General features: G+C 37.7%; 3 protein-coding genes across 3 annotated transcripts; 2 read left to right on the forward strand and 1 right to left on the reverse strand.

Moving 5' to 3' along the window:
- The first annotated feature begins 1,528 nt into the window (after positions 1–1,528).
- On the forward strand, positions 1,529–4,265 carry LOC110854861 (lanosterol 14-alpha demethylase). Its single transcript, XM_022103323.2, has 5 exons — positions 1,529–2,039; positions 2,100–2,577; positions 2,642–2,976; positions 3,212–3,514; positions 3,868–4,265. The coding sequence occupies exons 1-5, from the start codon at positions 2,020–2,022 to the stop codon at positions 4,244–4,246; spliced, it is 1,515 nt and encodes a 504-aa protein (XP_021959015.2). The 5' UTR covers positions 1,529–2,019; the 3' UTR covers positions 4,247–4,265.
- Positions 4,266–4,296: 31 nt separating this feature from the next.
- On the reverse strand, positions 4,297–6,604 carry LOC110854966 (cholesterol 7-desaturase). The gene is made up of 7 exons (XM_022103430.2): positions 6,470–6,604; positions 6,202–6,385; positions 5,936–6,133; positions 5,650–5,828; positions 5,181–5,435; positions 4,923–5,096; positions 4,297–4,668 (listed from the first exon to the last, which is right to left on the reverse strand). The coding sequence occupies exons 1-7, from the start codon at positions 6,578–6,580 to the stop codon at positions 4,495–4,497; spliced, it is 1,275 nt and encodes a 424-aa protein (XP_021959122.2). The 5' UTR covers positions 6,581–6,604; the 3' UTR covers positions 4,297–4,494.
- Positions 6,605–16,776: 10,172 nt separating this feature from the next.
- Positions 16,777–22,812, forward strand: LOC110855067 (narbonolide/10-deoxymethynolide synthase PikA1, modules 1 and 2-like). Its single transcript, XM_022103523.1, has 7 exons — positions 16,777–16,917; positions 17,151–17,563; positions 17,811–18,014; positions 18,129–19,175; positions 19,326–20,007; positions 20,086–20,583; positions 20,683–22,812. Exons 1-7 carry the CDS (start codon positions 16,777–16,779, stop codon positions 22,810–22,812), a joined length of 5,115 nt encoding a protein of 1,704 aa, XP_021959215.1.

Below are 22,812 nucleotides of genomic sequence, written 5' to 3' on the forward strand. Positions count from 1 at the left end.
GAACCTCAGGCTCAAGGTTTTGAAATGTGGTACTTGCCACCTCTTGATGATACCCAGAAAGAAAGCCCTACTAAAGAAATGAAGGGCTCTACTCAAGCGGTACGCGCCAAAAAAGTGAAGAGGATTCTTTATACAAATGAGGAGATTTTCACATCGGGAAAATATTTTAACAAACGAGTTGACCTGAGCTAAGCAAAATCGGTCAAAGATATCCTCTGATATAGAGAAAAGGTCAAAAAGTCACATCATCTAGGTTTTGTGATGATTTTATCAGGTGGGAGCTAATTTGGGTAATTTCTCTACATTTTGTTGAAAATGGGGGGAAGGTGGTGGTATCGAATTTCTTAAAAAATGTTTTCGAGTCCATGGTACATGCCCTAAGTGAGATCCAATTCAATGGAATCGATGGGACCTCTCAGCAGGACTCAGCACGAATTTATAGTGCAAAAAATGGCCGAAGCGTGCCTAAAAAACCAAATTCCGGACTATATCTCCAATTAGGAATGGTCATCCTCCTTTCTGGATTTGAATACCCGGATTATGAAAAACTGCCAAAGTTAGGGGCAAAGGTGTGTTCCAAGCCATATAGAAGTCTGAAAGCTTTAAACAAATTTTTGACCACGAAATGGAGCAATTTGTCCACCGATTCCGAGCGTGCTCCAATCGAGCTCTTTAGGCTGCGTCCTCAGCTCTGCATTAATGTTAGGGAGGAAATTTCGGAAACCAAAAATTGTTTTCTACCTAAAAATTAACTGGCTTTCCATTAGAATTTACTAGAAATTTGTAGCACAAAAACTGTTGAAGCTACAGCGTTTCAATCTACTAACACTTTACTTGGGTCACCTAGTAAATATCAGCTTAAGAACCAAAAACATGTCGTTTATCTTAATCAAAAATTGGCTTAGGGATATTGGCTAGTTTCGTCGAAAATTAGTAAATTTATGTGGTTATGGACTTACGAAGGCTGACGTGAATTGCCTCAATAAATTACACTAATTGTAAATAAGTTCGTATGCATTGTTGCTTTTCGGCAGAGTAGGACGTTCGATTTTCTTAGGTGATTATTCATTTATTTGATAAATGACATATGCGAAGAAGTCATCCTTTTGTGAATCAGAAACCAATGTTATTAAAGTAGCTGCAGCTACTTTAAAGTGAAGGCTTTGTCTATCCACAGAATATCTCTAGAACGGATCAATATTTCTGAAATCTATTTTTTTGGGTATCGGCATCTAATTTCTTTGTGCGGTAATTAAGGATAATTAGAGAAGTGCTGAAATTTTCCCCAAAAGCCAAACCTAATTGAACCAATGGAGTGGATCTGTTATTTTTGCATATGAACTATTTCCTATGAATATAGTGCCAAGCTTGTATAAAAACCAGTTTTATCTATGGCCAGACAATGAACTAATGGCACATATTTATAAGAACACAACAATACATATATTTAATTATAAAAGGTTATCATAAAATGACATCAAACCAGCTTCACTTAAGCTTTACTACTCATTTTACCATACACAAATACGTCATCCATGAAATTCGACACACCTCAATGTCAATTCTCTTGTGGTAAATACATTCTCGAGAAACACTGAGGCTATTCATAGGTAGATAAGGACGAGTGTCCATATTGCGTCGAACTGGCCTGGCATTTACTTACATATACGGGAGCAGAATATATATATATGTATTTGGACGAGGTACTTATTCCTAACAATACTTTTCAAATGTGTTCATGGATAGAATCTGGATACAAGGACTCATTCTTGTCCCCACTGTACATAGATACATTTACATGTGTACATAGTTCATGGCTGAAGTATTGTATGCCTTGATATGGCTTGTCGAATAAGAAAAAAATCCGCAAAAAACCCGCAGTGGACCATATTATGTAGTGTCCATGAAATTAGCCAGTTTTCATACGACACCGACCTTGATAAGTGGTCTGTTAATTATTTGGCACATACATAACTTCGGAATACATAACTTTTGTCCCTATCGTTAATAGTTGCAAATATGTCAGACTTGAGGTTTTTGTAAGTTCTCGGACATACACGTTTTTTTATTTCAATTAAATAATTACAATTTTCCTTCAGCTTGGAAGACGGACAAATTCCAGCCACGCCATTTCTCACCTCGCTGTTAACTCTGGTAATCTGGTTGCTACTACGAAACTGGACATGGCGAAGTAGGAATACCAAGGAAAACCGGTATCACGACTCCAACTACGTAAAGGGACTTCCTTTGGTGAGAGGAAGTCTCCCAATAATTGGCCACGGTTTACAATTTAGCCTGAACAAGACCGAATTTCTGAAACAATGTTACGCCACTTATGGAAATGCGTTCAAAATTAAAATATTTCGTGTAACAATGGCCGTATTTTGTGATCGGAGTTATGCCTCGGAACTATTTAAATGCGGGGAGGAAAAACTATCTTTTTATGAAATGTTGAAGGGTATCTATCTCGGAGAAGCGTTTAAGGGGTGCGGTCTCAAGCTGTCTTCAATGTTAGGATTAATTAAGAAAGGAACCTCCCTCAAGACGGATCTTATTTTTCCCGTGATGCAATCCGAAGTCAGTTATGATCTTAATTATTAAAATTATTCAATTTACATATTATTATGCTAATTTTGTTTAGGCGATGGAACTAATTTCAAATCTTCGTCATGAATCCAAGCACGCGGCCAATCAACTCGTAGACATCAAAACGGCCGTGTCTCGCTATGTTTCCACGACGAGTGCGAAATGTTTGATTGGCGTGAATTTAACCGAAGCCATGTTTCAAGACTTGGAGCAATTTGCGTGCATTTTAAATCATGGGGTCATAGCGTCATACTTTCTACCCAAATGGATTATACGATTCTTCATTCAATGGAGACTGGATAAATTATGCAGTAAAATTGGGACTGGATTGAACTCAGAAATTGAAACGTATCGACAAGACAAGGACAAAAAGTTTTCATTAATATTACGGTAACATTTGCTTATCTACGTAGATATTTGCATATTTAATATGCATTTGCGCGACGAATAATTAGCTTAGTAATCCGGGATTACCGACTGGATTAACCGGCCGTTTGCTGTAACATAGAACCCAATCCAATCCTATGGATCCATGTTATAGTAAATGGACAGATACAAAATCCGATCCGATCGGATATATCGGATCGGATCTACCAACCCTACTAATAATTATTTTCTTTTGAAGAGCCGCTGTCGATTCTACGAATGAGGTTACCGGGCTGCCCCTGTCGAATAAAGAAATTGCCAACATTTTTGCATGCATTTTATACGTGAGCTCGGAAAACACGTCGCTGGGGTTAATAAACACTCTTATCGAGATATCCACACATCCCGAAGTTTGGAATAAAGTTCGCGCAGAAGTTCAACCTCTCCTTGCAAACAATGACATCCGTGGGATTATGGATGCTCCATTTTTGGATGCCTGCATTTTGGAAAGTGCTCGACTGAACTCGCATCTCTTCGCGATAGGACGCACCCCCACGGGAATGTACGTAATTTGGCTGATACATATTGGCAAACTGATATGAACAATGATGGATTTCACGTCAAGTTTGTAACTACATACGTAAATGATTGCGTTAGGTTTGTAAGTTTGCACAGTCTTGACGTGAGTTCACTTAGTTAACATTTTTTTGTCTCATGTGCGTAACATATAGCAACCCTGATTTCAAATGCAAACACTAAACATTGGAATTATTTAAGAACTTTTGTTTACGAAACAAAAACATGCTTTTTAAGTGTGTAAAAGTTCGTAGGACTTTCTTACAAACCTCACGCGGCTACGAAGGTTACAAACATTGATCTGAATATACTGTGCATAACATGGCTTAATTTTATCAGGAAATCACTCGGAGGTTATTCCATTGGTGATGTGGATACGGTAGCAATATGTGAGTTGCTCGTACACATTTATGGATCCGCAAGTAACGTTTTTTCGGATGCTACCCGATATAACCCGGACCGATATTTTTTGGACGCTGCAGGAAAGAAAGAACCACAGGATATACTGACGTGGGGATCAGGTTTGCACGCATGCCCGGGAAGGATTTTTGCAAAGTATGAAATAAAGATGGCATTAGCTATGTTTCTCACTTATTTACCTGTGGATGCTAAATTATCACGAATTTCGGAGAAGGAGTATTTTTCTCCGAGTGCGTTTGCAGAGCGTAGTTTTCTAGCTAAGTTTAAACTTGGTGAGCATATTATGCTTTCTAAATAATGTTTGAAAATTAAGAGGAATAAACAACTGAAAAAAGATGTTTAAAAATGTACCATAAACATTTATTCGGCATACTTTATTTAGGTTTGACCTCTTTTCTACAGACACTGGATCATCGTAATTTATGATTCGTAAATATAGCAAAATCGTTGTCATATTTGAGCTTACATTGAAAAACTACTATTGCTCCTTACATGATGTCGCTATTGGATAAGCAATTGTGATCATTTTAAGTTTATTAATTTGATTCAAAAGTCTAAAAGTCCTTTTTCCAGTTTCAATTTGTACTGGCATGGTAGACTGCTTTTTGAATAAAATTGGAGCATATATCTTCGGAATTCTTTTATGTGCATGTCTTCCTTGACCAATGGTGGGTTGGCGATGTACATCTTTCGATTCCAAACTCCAATGTCACGTTGAAACTGGAGATCAATTCAAATATTAGTAATCATTACGAGGTAACTACGTTAGCAAAAAAAAAGTTCGCAAAAAAATTTTAGCTTGCAAATACATTTCCGAACGTACGCATCTCATAAGCTACATATAGTATTATGTAATTCGTAAAATATTTTTCAAAATTTTGTTGCAATGTGAACATGCGAACTATTTGGTAATCAATACCCCCAATATTTTTCATATTATCTAATTATTGGACTATTTATGCATATTTGACTACCTGGTCTTGCTGTGTCCGCATGGCAATATTTGCTATAATCTGGGGAAACCAACGTGACGCGTAGATCTTTTGAGTCACCAACTGCAAGTGTGGCTCCTGTGGTGTCACCGTAATTACGAGGACTGCTTTCCCGAATATTGTATCAAAATGGAGGAAGGACTGGGAGGGACCAACCTTCAATCGATAAAAATTCGTGAACACAAATTAACATATTTAAATAATTTATTAACTTTCTCGCAATAATTAACGGCTTCTCACATTACGTCCATGTAACTCTCTCGGAAATAGTTTCCATTTTTTGAACAATTCAATGTGATGCGTTCCATCAAAATAGTACTCATGTTTCCGGGTAGGATCCTCTTTCTTCTTCCAAGTTGCAGAAAATACATGCCTAATGAATTCCCAGCGAAGGCATGGTAAAGGTTCTGACTTTCTTCGTGCGAATGCGGGCGATACTTTGTCTCCATGGAGAGCATTTAGGTGCGATACGTCGGCCGCATTTTCCGGTATTTCCTATGTAATAGGAAGGCGTATAAAGTAAAGTCGTGATTTACTTGTATATACATTAGCAGTGGTCACGGAAGCCATGGGGACATCTGGGGACCATAACATTGTAGGATAGGGAAAGGAGGAGTTTAGATAACATGGCCGGATGATGGGAACATTGCCCTCTCTATCCCCACACTTCCACGGCCACTGGTCATTACTTGTTAAAACAAAAGCATACTTGAAAATGACAGGTCACAGTATTGCTGGCAGTTGCTTTACAGACCCATTCTCCATTTCGGATTTGTTCTAAATCTCTCGGATAATATGACGGTTCCTCTTTATCGGCGTGATACCAAATCCAGATAGAGCCACTGGCTTCTGTGGATGTCCACATGGTCAATTTTACGGAATCTGGGACTAGAATTTGCACACAAATATTTATTAAAGTATTGGAGACGCTTGCACCAAGCGTGGCTAATATTTTAATAAGTATTGCAAACATTCAAATATACATGAATAACTACCTTTCCCCTGCGTGTACGGGATGTGATGCACCTTTCCGTCAGTACTTCCATTAAATGACCAATGATGAAAAGGACAGCGAATGCAATCAGCCCCCACGACCGTTCCGCCAGTACCAATGTGAGCCCCCAGGTGTGGACAGTAAGCCCCAGATACGAATATCTTATCGGAATATCCACGCCAAACGATGAGCTCATGTCCTGCAATAAGCACGGATTAATTAAGTATTGGCCATAAAACAAGTGTATTATTAAAAAGAATTATTTACCCAATGCATAAACCTCCTTAATTTGTCCTTGTTTTACTTGATCGGATTCTCCTACCGCATACCAACAATTGGGATACGGTGGAGAACAATCTCCTACCCGTTTGCGACGTCTCATATCATTTATTTCACGACATCTATCCCCGCCTTGGGATCCGGCAGCGTGATACCCGAAAAAGCTGTAATCCTAGAAATCACGTGGCATGACGATGGGTTTTAAAATGTTGCTCTTTATTATCACTTCGTATAACAGGAATTAATAAGGACTTACTTGTATGGTGACATCACGTATGAATAAAAACTTGTAAATGTATGACCTCACAAAACCAAGCAGAATTATCACTAATATGGCTGTGCAGTATTGTGAGAATGAAATTGACATGAAGAGAAAGCTTAAATTATTAAAAACTTCCATCCCTAGCTTTATGCAGCTTGAATCTATTCAGGATTATGAGGAGGAAAAACCTCAATTGAATGAAGAGTACTGTATGTTTGTACGATACGACGAATACAACAAAACTGGTTTTTAGAACGAGTGTGGGCTTGTGTAAACGCCATGTCCGTCTGTCTGTCCAATGATAACAGTCGCAAAACTGAACATATACATACATGATTTTATATAGTGCACATTTTTAGTAGTTCATAATTTGTAGGTTCATAATTGATATTGCAATCTGTAGTGACGTAGATAATTAAGAAAATTTCCGTTTTATCTTTGCAGTGCAAGAGGAAAATTTTACGTTCGCACGCCAAAATTGAATATGACCTGTGAGTGTAGTTTAATGGAATCAAAAGTGTAATTTATCGGGATACAATCATTTCTACAGTAAATATGTAAATATGTACAGTAAATATTTTTATGAGCATAATGAGCATAATGCCAGATCAAGGTGTGTATGTATAAATATATGCATTTACACAAAATTTGGTATTAGCACTTCCATTCTTTTTTACTGGGTAATTGAGTAAATTCATGTATGTATTTGTCATTTAAAATTATAAGAAAACACAGAGGGCTTTTTATTTATTTTTGAAGAGTCCAATCCAACAATACGTGAGGAAATTTAAGGCTATACAACTAGAAATATTTATTCCTTGGTGAGTAAAGTATATTCATGGCACTCATACCAATACAGATATGCATTTGCTTGACCTAAGATAAAAAACACAAAACTTTACAAGGTAGTGATTGTTGATTGCATAATACTTGGTAGACATGTATTTATCCAAACGACTGTAAAAATAAGTAGTAATATTTTTTCACCGTTAAAAATAAAAACCGTTGAAGGGCAATTCCAAGTTGTCGTCGTTTTGGTGAATTTATATTAAGCAATTTTTCTGCACAAAATGTGGTGCCTGCCAGCAAAACCCCGATTGGTAAAAGTAACCAAAGTGGCAAATAGTTTGTTAGGGTTATGGCTTCTGCACCCTGCGAAAATTTTAAACTAATCGTCTCAATGCTATCCTTTATACTGTCGGAGATTTCCATATCGCGTCGTGTTCTGCTATCAATCCCATCATGGTTTTTATCGTCGACTTTCCCCTTTTGTCTTTCAAGCTCCTTTTTCTTTTTAAAAAATCCGGAGATGAATCCTTCCAGCATTCCGTCCGCCATAATTTTGTCCACAATGACCTGATGCGCCCTTAATGAGGGAAAATATAAAATACAAGTATTAATGAATATGAACCTTAATTACTATGTTAATTAATCATATGTAATTAGGCGAGGGATTTCATAAATTTCTGCACATAAATTAACTTGAATTTCAGCAGCATCTAAATTAGAACCACGTGCCCACAAATATTTTGCAACTTACCGGAAATAGTCGATTATCCCTGCACTAGCCATCGCGTTTAGCGTTTCGACCAATCCGGTTGACCCAGCTGAATGCTTAACCGCCCAAAAGATATCATTGGCGATGCTATCCTCAGCAATCTTATAGCCACGAAGTCGATACTTTTTTTCAAGTATTTCAAACATAATTTTATGATAGCTTCCTTCGTCCATGATGCTCACCTTGCATTGCAAGAGTTCATTAACGTCCTTAACAGCCTTTAAAATATATTTATTCGACAGATTTTCGAAAATGGTATTGTCCGATCTTTTTCCTCTGCCAAGCTCCGATTCCAACGCGACATTGACGTGCATCGGCTGCCCACCTTTTCTGGTTTCCAACGCGTGAATGGGTCTCTTATCAGCGAGCAATTCATGAAACGTTTCCGGACTCAAAGTTTCCGTTGGTTTCATTAATTCTTGAATTAAATTGCTCTTAAAGGTTGCAGAAATTAGGAGGCAATAGAACAAGTAGGTTGCGTAGATAAAGCGGAGATTAATGTTAGTTTTCAAAATTAGGGCGGCATGTTTATATCCGAGGCATTGATCGATCTGCGCCCTGATTAAAAATTCCGAGACCCGCAAAGTAGCCGAACACGGATTGTCAGAAATTATCCCAGATATCTTGCGATAACCGATAACGCAAATTGTTAGACATCCAATTACCATGATATTCGCCATGAACATGTTAAACCCAATGGGGCGAAATAACGCAAGAAATATGGCCACAACATTGTAACGTTTCACTGCACCAAATTTCACTTCGAATTTTTCTCGGGAATGAATTAGTTCGTAATTTTGTGATAACCGCAAAAGTTTTTGTGGATACGTGTACACCGCTAGATCAATATCCCATACGTTAGGGTTATCTGAGACTTGGTGTTTCTCACAATTCCCCACGGTGAGATTGTGATGGTCGACTAAAACCTTGATGACCATAATGTGACGATTTTTGATATTGTTGAATCTGAATACTCCTTTTGGATACCACTTGTACTGATCTAGTAAAATGCTTTGGATTCGAGAAATGTAATCGTCCAGGGTAGAAATTTTTAACCGGTTGGTGAAAATATCTCTCGGGATGAGGAGACAATTTGAGGGGATGGGTGATGTTTTAGAAGGTTTAGGATTTCTGGACATTAATTGTTTCCCAGACAGGATGGAGATCAGATGAGACGAGGATAAGTCAAATCCTATCGCGATAGTTAGCGGAGATTTGATTATTGATTGTGGAAGGTGATTTAATTTTGACGTTGTTAGAATTAAGCGAGGAATTGTGGAATGTATTTCTGTCTCTTGACAAAGTTTGTTAGTGTTACAGACTACTGAAATTTTGTAAGAGATGAATATCTCAGAATAATAAGTTATCGGGTCCTGATTAGCACACACGATTGGTGGAGAAAGGTTACAAAGTAGAAGGAGGAAATTGAAGGTGTGCATAAATTTATTCATAGTTTATTAAATTTGTTAAGTGGTGTCTTTGCTGCAAGAAGTGTTAAATATCTATTGACTAAATTTGCTCTAAAATTCGAAATTCAAAATTACAATTTTTAGTTTTGTGGGACAAATAAAGTGTCAACGTGGGAATGGGCGAGTGAAAACGATGAGATTAATTTGTAGCTTTCGTGCTACTCCGGTTCCCTATATTTTGTAAAACTGCGTCTCAAACCAATAATCACGGAGAAATGTACCAGTACATATTTAGCAACTATGTATGCACTTATTTAGAATGGTATGATATAAGATAAGGTATTTTCTTCATGCGAAAGTGCAGAATATTGAGAAGGGGTTGAAAAGTTTGTTTTCAAACTTGCCTCTAAGTCCATATTTATAGGTTTTCACGTCTCAGAAAAGTTCGATATATTACAAATACTACAAAATATATATTTGTATAATGAACCTATGTCAGATAAAGTACTCTTAGCCTGGTTTCACGTTTCTAATGATCTAAAGTGGAAAGTATGTACACATGAAAACTGAAACATATATCATACATAGCATAGGTATATACATAAGTATGTAAATATATAAATGTATGTACGTGCAACGACAATTTGCAATATTTGTAAGTTAAGAAATTAAATTCGACTCGAATTGATCTCCTCTCATCTGAAGTGCATTTACGAGCTTCACTTTACAAATTGGGGGCAGTAGCCTAATTATCAAAATAGGTTTCTAAAGTGCACTTGCCAGTGTGTAGCAAGTACCTACATACATATGTATCTATATACAATATGTGCATATACATCTGTACTGTACATACATATTTATTTGAGAATTTTTACTTATTTTATTGATCATGGTATTTTTGCAAGTTTCGAAAGAAAGTTTGAAATGAACTTCAACGAAAAATGCACTTTTTCCATGCTGAGTGAATTGAAGAAAAGATAAGATAATATGTACATCGTTATCTTCGAATTTTTACTTGATGGTATGAACAACTATTATGTAACCTTGTGAATAGGCTTTCCCACGGGACGGGACGGTACGGGATTTCGCTGTCCCGTCCCGTCCCGAAGATTGACCGGGATGAGACTTTCGGGACGGGACGGGATGGAGGCCATCCCGTCCCGAGTCCCGTCCCGAGTCCCGTCCCGATGCTTGTCCCGACGGGACGGGATATCCCGAGGTTTTTTTTATTTAAATTGAAATTTAATTCTTCATCAATTTAAACATACTTGGCTGTCAGTATGGGTTGCTGCTTTATTTTCTTACTGCATAAATTACACAATATCAATTACCACTCCCACCGACCGGCCAAATACCAATAATTTCAAAATTTAATTTTTAACTATTTATAGTGGAAAGTTGAGAAATCGCCATCATTTCGACCTAGGTATTTACATATAACCTGCATATCAAAAGTCAGAACAATTATTTGTTTAATTTTAAAATTCAAATTTGTTAATTTTTTGAAAATAAATTTTAACTATGATGGGTAGCATGCAAATATGAATTATTAAGAAATATAAAGACAACCAGCGCAAAAACTCAACTAACCACAAACGTCTGAAATTTTGAAAATGTTGGACATGAGATGGAAATTATATTTAACTGGCTCAAGGTAAAATAAATATCAGACATAGGTATTTAATATGTCTGATATGCATATAGTTAAATATTATTTAACTGTATGCATATGCATGAAATACAAAATTACAATATGTATTTATGGTCAACGCATGGAAAGATTTCCATAAGATATTGTTATTTTGCCAATAACGAGAGTGAGTTTTGAGAAAAATATTTAAGTTCGGGACGTCCCGTCCCGACCGGGATAGACCGGGACGGGATGACTTCGTCCCGTCCCGAAGCTTGTCCCGTCCCGAGATTCTTCGGGACGAAAAATCTTGTCCCGTCTCGAGTCCCGTCCCGCGTCCCGTCGGGACGGGGCGGGATTGTCCCGTCCGGTGGGAAAGCCTACTTGTGAACATACATATTGAATGCGTTTTCATGCTTAATCCAATGAACAGGATTACAATCTATGTATGTATATCATATTTTTTATATAAATACATATTACCATAACATAAATACGAACCACCATAGATATTAGAAATTTTCTTTATATATACAATTATCTTAACATTAATACGCATTGATATGAAAAATTTTCATGTATTATTGAAATACGTTAAGATTTGTCTCCCATTACAATTCAATAACAACTTAAAAATATGAAAACTAAAATCTGTACACAACAATTACATATGTCACAACTTCTTCTAAACACGTGCATAAGATTTTACATACGTGCATATTAACTTACAGTTTTCTAAATTATATAATAAACCTTGGTTTGATTAAGTTGTTAAGTACAAAACAAGTGCGTTTGACTTTCTCCTTGCATCTACATCACTAAAAACAAGGTCAAGCAGGAACTCGTACAATTCTTCCCATAGCGTTCGAGGATATCCAAAAAAGTCAGTTTTGATATTCACCATGAAGGCCACTCTTTTCGAAAATGTCAACGTCATTATTTCGTACGATTCTGTCAACGAGTATTTGTTGATCATGGTTAGAACATTGCATCTGGATTCAGCATAGAAATTTTTGAAATATAGCATTGCACATTTTTATGCACATTTTCTCCTTTTTTAGCGCAAACTGTGCTAACGTCATGAAAATGGGCTTTATGTCTCTTGAAATGGTCCACGTTGTCGAGGTACCACTTATTCTTTTCCTTCTCTCCGTCAGCATGGTTATAACCTGTGGACACATATTTATGCGTGAGATTAATGCAAATCAGTATTTATCAAGGGGTCAAATTTCACAATCTGTTAGATTAAAAAATTGAATTTTTGGTTTCTTCATGTTATCATGGTTCAAACCTTATGGGACTTTGGCTTGTGTAAGCAAGCAGTAACCAAATAGTCACAAATATGAAAATGCATACCTTTTGTCCAGGGTTATTAAACAATGTGCAAAATTATTCACTAAAGTTTTCTCTCTTAATGCTTTGCAGATCATGTAAATTCGTAAATTTAGTAACTTTACTATTCCAAATCTTGTCGAGAATTAGAGTAGAACTGGAACTTAAATACTTCATTTGAGAGGAATAGTTTACCGTCGCACATGGGTTGGAAAAAGTATTGAAGATTAAATTTTAGTTTAGTTGAGTGATATTTCAGTAGGAAACAAGTTATTCTACTCAACTGGGTTACATATATGAATACTGAATTCTGTACGTATATAATTTGTAGGATGGCATGAAATTGTCTGTACATTTATTAAACATATAAATATTGAAGAGATAAGAAAAACAAATTGTACGGCCAGTTAAGCCAAATACACTGCGACCGGTAAAACAAGGACACCTAACATTTTTTCCAATTTCTTAAAGGCCCTTCGGAATGTATAGCTGTTTCTTTCGCCATTAAGTACTACGGTTCCTAGTAGTCTTGTCGCAAAATTTCGTTAAAATTGGTGCAGAGGTGTTGAAATTATTTAAGAATATGTCAAAATCAGGTGGCCAGTAAAACAAGGACACCCCACAATAAATTATTTGTTTTTGACGGACTTAATTAGAATTTGATTCAACTTGTTAAGAAATTAAATTGTCAGTATATTTGGGATATTTTGGTCAATATATGACGTAAATTAACTCTTTTGTTCTGTCGATTTCACATAGTGAGGGGCAAATTCCCGTACTTGTGGCAGAGGGGCAGGGTAGAAGCTCAATGTGCTTTACGGCGGAGTATTTCCAAAACGAACAATCACCTAAGTGTCCGCCGACCCACCGTAACAAGTTTTAAGGTCAAGGGGGACACTTTCGGTAGAACAAGGAAGCGAGGACGCACGCCTAAAACGATACAAATGTAAAAATTCAACATTCTCCGTCGCTCTAGCAACCCCTGTGTAACGATTATCCAGATTTAAGCGGAGTTCCAGCTTCCTATTACAACATCTGATACTAATCAAGTCATGTCTGCTTGCCCCAACCTGAGAAAGAGGAAAATCAAGACGAAACCGGTGCGTCCCCAGAAGCAAAAAGATGCTCAATTTCAATGGCCGAAAGAACGAATGACGTGGACTTCGAAGAGGGATCACACCGTTTTTAACGACGAGAAAAGACTCACATAACCCTTTTCTCTCAGTGTATGTGGGCAAGTGAACATCTCCAAAAAATAACGAATTATTCATTAAGAGTTGTTATTCTGTGACTGGAAAACTATTTATAAGGACTGGCTTCATGCATGCATATTAAACTATTCAAACAACCTTTATTAAACTAGTAATATTTTAAATAAACCGTTACAACGCATGTAACCAAGGGGTGAAAGATGTGTTTCATACGCTTAAACCAATATCATATTATTTTTGCCCTTTCAAAATTTTTTACACGGTCACTGAAGGGTCGCTGGTCAAAATGATCAGTGTTCACTATTCCATACTCAAAATCTGTTAAATTGATACACATGTAACGTGTTTTTGACATTTGTGGCAATTTAACATTTATTAACCGTTTTGTGACCTTTGAGGTCAAAATTGAAGGAGGTCACCATTGAATTCTGGGTTAAATTTCAGTTAAAATTGACATATTCGTATGTGCAATTTGAGTCCTACGTGACCTTTTGGTGACCTTTTGACCTTGACAGGTGTGACCTACAGTGCCCATCTTCGATTTTGACCTTTGCTTTTATATGAAGTATTTATGTTCCAAATTTCAAGTTAATATGTCAAACCGTTCCTGAGTTATCGCGCGGACAGACAGACGGACAGACGGGTGGACGGACGGACATATCAATTTTATAAAGAGGTTTGACCCCTTAATAAAACAGAAATATAAACTCTGAAAATTTACACCTTATCAAGCTTTGCTTCAATTTTCTCGCTTCTTGTTTCGAGCTTCTTTTTAATTCCACAAAACCTTATTTTGAACACTAGCGGAACTATAAATTTGGGGCCGGTAGGCACAGGTTCGCTGGGGGCCCCTGTCCCTGACAGATTTGACGAGACTTAGGAAATAGGAAAATTTTGTGGTTTTTTTGGCAACCATAAATTTGATTCAGTGGAAAGTAATTGTTTGCTGTCTGGTTAAACGACAAGGGCTTAATTAAAATATCGTTTCAATAATATCACGATTTCAACAATTGAATGTCGAACTGGCAGATTACACTCACAATGAGAAGAGTCAAGCAGTCTCGCTCCAATTTTGACGAAACTTTGCTAATTAGGGAACCCTGGGTAAATAATTAAACACGTGTTTCAGGATTTTTCATAATGCTCAATTGACGGAATCAATAAGCGAGAATTTCCGTTTTTATCCCGAATTTTGTCTCGCGAGGGACCAAAATACAGATTCTCGCTTAGCTTACGCTTAGAGTCCATCATAAATAAGTGGACATGAATCGTTTTTTCCGGTTTTAAATTTACTCGCACACTGAAACTAGTGTTCTTTAGCCCTTTCATAAAGGCGTGTGTTTTCTGAATTTTTAATACATTTTCAGTCAAAATTAGGATTTCTCATAACGTTATAAATTTTGCAGTGTTGATGCTATTTTAAACGCGAAAGAACATACAAATGATTCCATAAAACTTGTATTCGATAAAATCGTGATGCTTCCAAGAACTCAAAATTACTTTTATAAAAGTGTGGAAATTTTCTAAAAACTTTTAAAGTCACAGACAAGAAATTTTGAAAAATTAAAATTTTTAGCAAGTACAGATTTAGCATAAATTAATGTAATTCTACACTCTAAATAAAAATGAGTAAAATTTACCCAAGGTTGGGTAAAAAAGAGGATGACACAACTAGAAGGTAAAATTTGTCCAACATTGTGCAAAATTTATCCAAAGTTGTGTAAAATTTGCTTAATGTTGGGTAAATTTTACCTTTTAGTTGTGGCATCCTCTTTTTTGCCCAACCTTGAGTAAATTTTACTCATTTTTATTTAGAGTGTACAAAAACGTTCTTCCAGTTTTGAAATCGGATAAAAATTAGAAAATTTACATTTTGAAAATTCCACGCAATTTAAAATTAAGCGAAATTATGATGGATTACATAAGCGAGAATCTGTATTTTTCTGGCGAGAGAGAAAAATATTACGACAAACATGAAAAATCTCACGCTTAGATTCTGTCATAATTCGTTTAAACTGAGCACTATGAAAAATCCTGCAACATGCCTTTAATTATTTATCAAAGGTTGCCTAATTATCATTGTTTCTTCAAAATCGGAGCGAGGCCCCTGGCGTCATTGCATTGGGTTTCAGTTTTTGCAGTTGCTTTACGACAAATTGAGTTACATGACCAAAGTAAATTTATCATTGTTAAGTCAACTATAATCAACGCCAAGGTCATCCTGATATGATTTGTGTCATTTCCTCGTCTTACCGGGTTCAATTTGCTACATTTAAAATATTTAAAACTATTGATAAAGTTCGGAGATGCGCGCAAAGCCTGTTGAAAAATAATTAGCCAATGTCATAGTGGTGACTCCTATCTCAGCATTTTTAAACTGAAAATTATAAAATAAAATTTGGCAGAATTTCTTAACATAATTTGAACTAGTTTAGATTTTTTAATGACCTCCTGGAACGCTTACCCCTAGCTTCTCAACTGTTCGACATGTAAAAAATTTAAAAAAATTCGGGCCAGCTACGGGCCCCCACTCCGTGGGGCCCCTAGGCGATGCCTACCCTGCCTACCCCTAGTTTCGCTAGTGATTTTGAAGTATCATGATCACATGTTTGTCTTTAAGTAAGATAACTTGTTTAATTCTACTTCTTAACTTAACCTTCGACCTGGGAGGAGGATAAAATCGGGATCAAACCAGCAATTATTTAACCTAAATAACCAAATAATTTAAAATAATTAGTAACCTAAGCAATTTTTTCTAAATCTGCTCATACAGCTCTTCGTATGACAGAAGACGCACATGGAAAATTATTTCCCCATTTTTATAAACAAAATATTTGTATCTATAACCATTATTGTGGAATTTTTATTTGCGACTCGCAAATTGCGAGTGAGAGTTTTGAGGTGAATCCCACAGGAAGTGTTTGATCGTAAAATTACTTTATCAGATCACAAATCTGCTTAGGTAAATGTACCTGGTTTGGTATAAGGTTGATGGATGTTCAGATATGAACTAACAAGGCGATGGTGTGAAGTGTAACCCTCCGATTAGGTTGAAATTTCGTATGGGTTTTACTTATACAATTGTCATAAATTTTTACATACATATTTTCATAATTATTTGTAGGGAAACCCCAATTCAATTGAATGGGGATGAGATAAAAATGGTCTGTTTTGTCAATGATAATCATCCATTGGAATATGAACGGGAAAAATCGAACAATCGTAATGAATTTCTAAAAGAGTTAGCTAGATTTTGGGAGTCACTGCTTCCAGAAAATTTCGCTACTTCTCATACATCGAACGTAAGTTGCCTAATATACATACATACATATATTACAAGATTTACTTTGTTAGTATCAATGCGAGACAAGTGAAAATTTTTGCTCGATTAACCATCCTTACTATTTAGATTATGCTTATATTACTTCCAGCTTATTTAATTTTTTTGGAATTTACTAGTACTGATTTACAAAAATTAATTATTTATTCAAAATGCCACACTATATGCATACATAATTATCCAAAATTTTCACAGCAGCCCTCAGCGTTGGACTCTTTTGATCAAATATTGTTTGGTCAGCCCCCCTTCGAACTGAATAATTCCATCGCGATTGTCGGCATGGCATGTAAATACCCTGGTGCCAACACGATTAGCGAGTTCTGGGATTTGCTAGAGAACGGCACGGACTGCATTGTTCGCGTCCCTGAATGGCGCTGGACCAAGGAAAACTCGTACATAGTGATGGACGACGTTCGAAAAACTGAGGCTGGTTTTCTTTCCTGCCCGATTGACTTGTTTGATGCTAAATTCTTCAATACGAATCAAGCTGATTTGGCATATCTCGACCCACAACAGCGTATTGCACTGAAAGTAGTTTGGGAAGCTCTTGAGCATGCAAGAATTGACCCGGCAACCCTGAGAAACTCATTAACTGGTGTATTTGGAGGGTATGAATATCTTTACTATTTACATGGGGGGTGGGGTACTCATTGCGAGTTCGCATGTTCATATCAGAGCACAATTCACAAAAATTGTAAACTAAATAATAGTGTTGGAGATGTGCAAGTGAATTTTTCAGCCAGAATTTTTGCAATTTTTTTTACGATTGTAACGATGTGAATTCGTGATGAATACCCCCATTATACAAGTAATTACTTTACCCATAAATGAATGAAAAATTAATTACTAAACTAGTTTTTGGAGAGACGACTACAAGCTGATGTTGCAACATCAAGGATTTGCTGGCACAGATTTTCTCCGAGGTTACATGGGAAACGCGTTGGGGCCCTTGACGGCCAGAATCGCCCACTTCTTTGAGTTGATTGGTCCATGCTTTTCAACAGAAAGTGGCTGCTCGACCTCCATTGCGGGGGTCGATATGGCCTGCGAAGCCTTGAGGTAAGCCAACAAAATATTTTTGAATGAATAGGGTACTTTAACTCCTATAAATTATTTTCAAGATAATTGCTTTCTTTTAAGCTAATTTTTGTATTTTAAAATTTTGTCTTTAAGGAATGATCGAGCAGATATGTGTATCGCTGTGGGAATTAATCTGTTCCTTTATCCATTCTCACTGATTGGCGGACTTATTGAAGGAGTCCTTGCACCAGACGGTCGTTGCAAAACGTTTGACGCATCTGCAAATGGATTTGGCCGTGCTGAGGGTGCCGCTTCACTTATTCTTAAACGATATTCCGATGCAGTAGCTCACGGTGACCGAATTTGGGGTCTAATTCGTGGAACAGCGGTTGTACAAGAAGGCATGTCGAAAAATATGGGGACACCAACTGTCGATGTAGAGGCTACAGCAATGGCACTTGCCCTACAGCGGTCAGCTGTAGACCCAGAGGATGTGGATTTTTTAGAAGCGCACGGGACGGGCACTGAGGTTGGCGACCCGATCGAGGTCGCAGCAATCTCAAGGGTTTATGGAGGCAGAAAATCAGATAATCCACTTACAATTGCATCCGTCAAGACTCAAATTGGCCACACTGAATCTGTGTGTGGGATTGCAAGTATTCAGAAAACCCTGCTCTCAATGAAACATGAAAAAATACCAAAACGTCTACATCTAAAAGTTCTAAATCCTGACATTGATTTGAGCAAAATCCCTGCGAGAATTCCAACCGAAATAACCCCATGGCTAAAAAGAATTAGTAAACCACGGATTGCTGGAGTTAATTCATTCGGGATAACTGGAGCTCAAGCTCACGTGATAATTCAGGAACCGCCTGAACCAAGCCCAACCAAGCCAATTACCCTTACTGATAATCGAAGTATGAAAATCTTAACATTTTCGGGGAAAACCGAAAAAGCTATTCAAGCTCAGCTAGAAGCATATCGCAATCTGCTGCAAACTACAGATGCCGATTTGGGAGACGTCGAATACACAATGCACACGGGTCGGTCGCATTTTGCTTTTAGACAAGTAGCACTTGGTAGCACGTCGGAGGAAGTCTTGACCTCGATTGAAAATATAAAATCCTTCAACTCGATTCCAAACGTTGCTCCAAAAATCTGCTTCCTCTTTACCGGGCAAGGGTCTCAGTACCCAGGAATGTGCAAAGCTTTATATGATGACAGCGTCGTCTTTCGATCAAACTTTGACAAATTGGATTCAATTTTACAAAAAGAACACAGCATTAAAATTAAAGAAACACTTTGGAATTCAAATTTTGAAACCAGTTCCATACATTCAACTTTATTCAGTCAAACGTCAATATTTTGCGTCGAAATCTGTATCCTTCGCCTCTGGGAATCGTGGGGTGTAAAACCTGATGCTGTCTTGGGCCACAGTTTAGGCGAGTTCGCAGCATTAGTTGCGGCTGGAATGATGTGCGTCCAGGACGCTTTAAAGCTTGTGGTCACACGATCGAAGCTAATCGACGAATTACCACGTGGCGGTATGCTTGTTGTAGGATCGGAGATCGAACAAGTACTAAAAGCTTTAGATCAGGCAGGACTCGGGAAAGGAAATCCAAACGGCTTGGAGATTGCTGCTGTAAATTCGGTCACCCAGACTGTCGTTGCTGGAGACCTCGACCTAGTAGAGCAATTTAAAATGTTTTGCGATAATAATGGCCTTAGAACTCACATGCTGGACTCGACCCATGCTTTCCACTCAAGGCACATGGATCCCATTCTGGAGGAGTATGGACGAGTTGCAGCAGATATGAAATTTAAAGAATCCAACTCCAATGTCGTATTCGTATCAGCGGTAGAAGGTAAAATCATCAAAAGAATTGACGTCAACTATCTCATAAACCATACGAGAGAACACGTGAAATTCATGGAGGCGTCGCATGCCGTGGTAAAATATGGGCTTGGACTATTCGTTGAAAATGGAGCACAACCAATTTTATCATCTCTTTTAGCCTCAAATTCAGACGAGGTTAGTGATTTAGACTAGTTTCCGCCTTGCTTTCTGAACCAACTACATATCTAGTAAATAAATAATTCTGGGTTGTAGATTTCGGACAACATAATTCTGCTGCCATCGGTACGAAGGAACGAATCTAATTGGATCACCATTCTTGACTCGATGGGGAAGCTGCATAAGGAAGGAATTCCAATAAAATGGGAGAATTTCCATCGTTTCACATCCGCAACCAAAATTGACCTACCGGGTTATGTTTTCGACGAGTCTCCGCATTGGATAAAGATTAAGGATGACGGAACCGTTCCTTTTCATCGACTGCTTGGCTCGTACATTCCAAACGCCTCTGACGTCACTATCTTTCAATCAAGTGTTAATGTGAATCGCGTCCAGTTCTTGCGGGATCACCGACTTGGCGAAAAGATAATATTCCCATGTGCTGGCTACCTCGACATGTGCTTGACTGCTGGATACGCAGCGTTGCAGTGCGACGAGGGAAAGTACAGAAAACCAACCACATCTCTTGCCATTCAAAATTTTTCCATAGCATCCCCAATATGCATGAGTGAGATGCATAGTACAGAGTTCCAGGTATGTATGTATCTAGGTCTTAATTAGACTAATATTTGCGCTTCCTAATTACTGCAAACACGAAAATGTATTTAAAATATTTTCAATGCCGATTTTTAGGTTGTTGTATCAAAAACTCTCGAAGGGGAAACAACAGCAAAAGTGAACTCGCGTTTATTTTTGGAACCATCAAAATATAAATGGATTAACAATGCGAGAGCCACATTCGTCATAAATTCCACCTCCCCCGAAAATCATTTAACCAATTTCCAAGGACTGAAATCCAGAATATGTGAACCTATCAATGAGTCATTCGACTACGAAAAATTAAAAGAGTATGGATTTAATTTTGGCCCATCTATGCACACCATTTGCAATCAGAGCTGGAAAAATCCGGAAGCTGACTCTGGCGAATATATTTTTTCCTTCAAGTGTAACGAAACTGTTGAAGATCTGGATAAATTCATCCTCCACCCTTGGGTAATTGATGCCACGTTCCAAGCACAACTTCTGGGAATGACAATGCGTAGAGATAAATATATGATCAAGGGTCAATTGATCGTGCCTATTCAGATAGAAAAATTGATCTGGTGGGGAGGCTCTTGCTCATCTGGATACATATATTCGAAACACTCGGATGGCTGTAACGAAGCCCACATTTATAGCGAAGAGGGAATCTTAATAGCAACTGTGCTCGGAACGGAATTTATGGAGACGACCCTCAATAATATAATGGCTATGATCGACTCCCAAAAAAATCCCTTACCAAGCATTACAGAATATGTTTGGAAAGAACATCTTGGAACGAGGGAAAGAAGAGTTGTCGTCGATGGGGAAGATGCAAAGTTACAAAATCTTGTAGGACCTGTCGAACCGGTGCATTTAACACCTGATGAGGCAACTGTCTATAATAACTATGCTAAGCACGGTGGACTTTGCATGATTAAAGCCATGAAAGAACTTGGACTCGATCAGTATCAACAATTTATGTGGCCGGAAATAGCGCAAACGTTGAAAGTGTCTCAAAATTTGCACAAGTTTTTGCGCTATATTCTTTTGGAGCTAGTGACGGACGGTTATCTGGTTCTGGACCCCGATCAAAATCGTAACGCATCGCTCCTTCAGTTTTCGTTATCGCCAACTCTACCCTTCCCTACTTTGGAGAAAATTTGTTCAGATATTTCCACTTCGACTGATACCTGCCAGACTGTAAATTATACGTGGACCAGCACAATGTCTGAACTGTGCAAGTTTTGGGCCGTATTATCAGACATCCTAACTGGAAGGCAGCAAGCATTACAATTACTTTTTGAAAGTAATTCCAACCTACCAGACGAAAGATGTTTGGCCGATATGTTTTATGCAAATTCATTTTTTAAACATACAACTGACAACCTTGTTAGCATTGGATCACGTATTCTACAACGCTTTCCATCAATGGGTGTAAAACCCGTGGCTCGAATTTTAGAGGTTGGAGCAGGTGTTGGTGGATGCACAGAATTAGCAATTGTTGGAATGAAGAATGGTGGTGTCTCGAGCTATGAATACACATACACCGATCTGTCCCCAGTTTTCTTACAGAGAGGGGCAACCATTTTTCAAGACACAGGGATCTCAACAAAATTTGAAATTCTAGACATTGAAAAGGATCCTCTGCAACAAGGATTTGTTCCACAGTATTACGATGCCGTACATATTGGTTTTGTTTTGCATGCAACCAAAAACATTGAGGAATCATTACTCAACGTAAAAACCTTGCTTCGACCGGGGGGATACGTTTTTCTTTTTGAGCTAGTGGGTCAGTCGAGGGACGTCAATCTGACGTTTGGAGGCTTGGAAGGGTTTTGGAGGTTTGAAGATATCCATTTACGACCCTGGAATTGCGAATTAGATGAATCCGGATGGCGTACATTATTACAAAAGCATGGCTTTGTAGACTGTACAATAGTATCTTCACCGCATGGAGGATGTGAAATCATCGCTCAGCTAAGCCTAAATAATGAACCTCATGACCAACAATTGTCACTGATGCCAAAGCCAATAACACGTCGTCAATGGCTCCTGTTTGGTGGACAAGATTCAATAACAAAAGGCCTAAAACATAAATTTGAACTAAACGGATTCCATGCAAGAATTATATTGCCAGAAGACATCAGTTCCACTGGTCATGAAATGGAGGAGGACGTAGTTAAGTTATTTTCCTCGTCTACTTCTGTCATTAGCGGGATTATTTACATGTCGTCGTACTAA

This window comes from Folsomia candida, unplaced genomic scaffold (assembly GCF_002217175.1).
Source record: "Folsomia candida strain VU population unplaced genomic scaffold, ASM221717v1 Fcan01_Sc001, whole genome shotgun sequence".
Classification (NCBI taxonomy): domain Eukaryota; kingdom Metazoa; phylum Arthropoda; class Collembola; order Entomobryomorpha; family Isotomidae; genus Folsomia; species Folsomia candida.

What these genes read in the sequence shown, in the direction of transcription:
- LOC110855067 (XM_022103523.1), top strand. Translation starts at nt 16,777, where the DNA reads ATGGTCTGTTTTGTCAATGATAATCATCCATTGGAATATGAACGGGAA. An exon ending in ATGGCCTGCGAAGCCTTGAG is followed by an intron (nt 18,015 to 18,128) that starts GTAAGCCAACAA and finishes TTTGTCTTTAAG; the next exon opens with GAATGATCGAGCAGATATGT. An exon ending in GGGTCTCAGTACCCAGGAAT is followed by an intron (nt 19,176 to 19,325) that starts GTGCAAAGCTTT and finishes AACTTTATTCAG; the next exon opens with TCAAACGTCAATATTTTGCG.
- LOC110854966 (XM_022103430.2), bottom strand. Translation starts at nt 6,580, where the DNA reads ATGTCAATTTCATTCTCACAATACTGCACAGCCATATTAGTGATAATT. An exon ending in CCCGTACACGCAGGGGAAAG is followed by an intron (nt 5,829 to 5,935) that starts GTAGTTATTCAT and finishes TGCAAATTCTAG; the next exon opens with TCCCAGATTCCGTAAAATTG. An exon ending in CTGTGACCTGTCATTTTCAA is followed by an intron (nt 5,436 to 5,649) that starts GTATGCTTTTGT and finishes CCTATTACATAG; the next exon opens with GAAATACCGGAAAATGCGGC.
- LOC110854861 (XM_022103323.2), top strand. Translation starts at nt 2,020, where the DNA reads ATGTCAGACTTGAGGTTTTT. An exon ending in TTCCCGTGATGCAATCCGAA is followed by an intron (nt 2,578 to 2,641) that starts GTCAGTTATGAT and finishes AATTTTGTTTAG; the next exon opens with GCGATGGAACTAATTTCAAA. An exon ending in GGACGCACCCCCACGGGAAT is followed by an intron (nt 3,515 to 3,867) that starts GTACGTAATTTG and finishes TAATTTTATCAG; the next exon opens with GAAATCACTCGGAGGTTATT.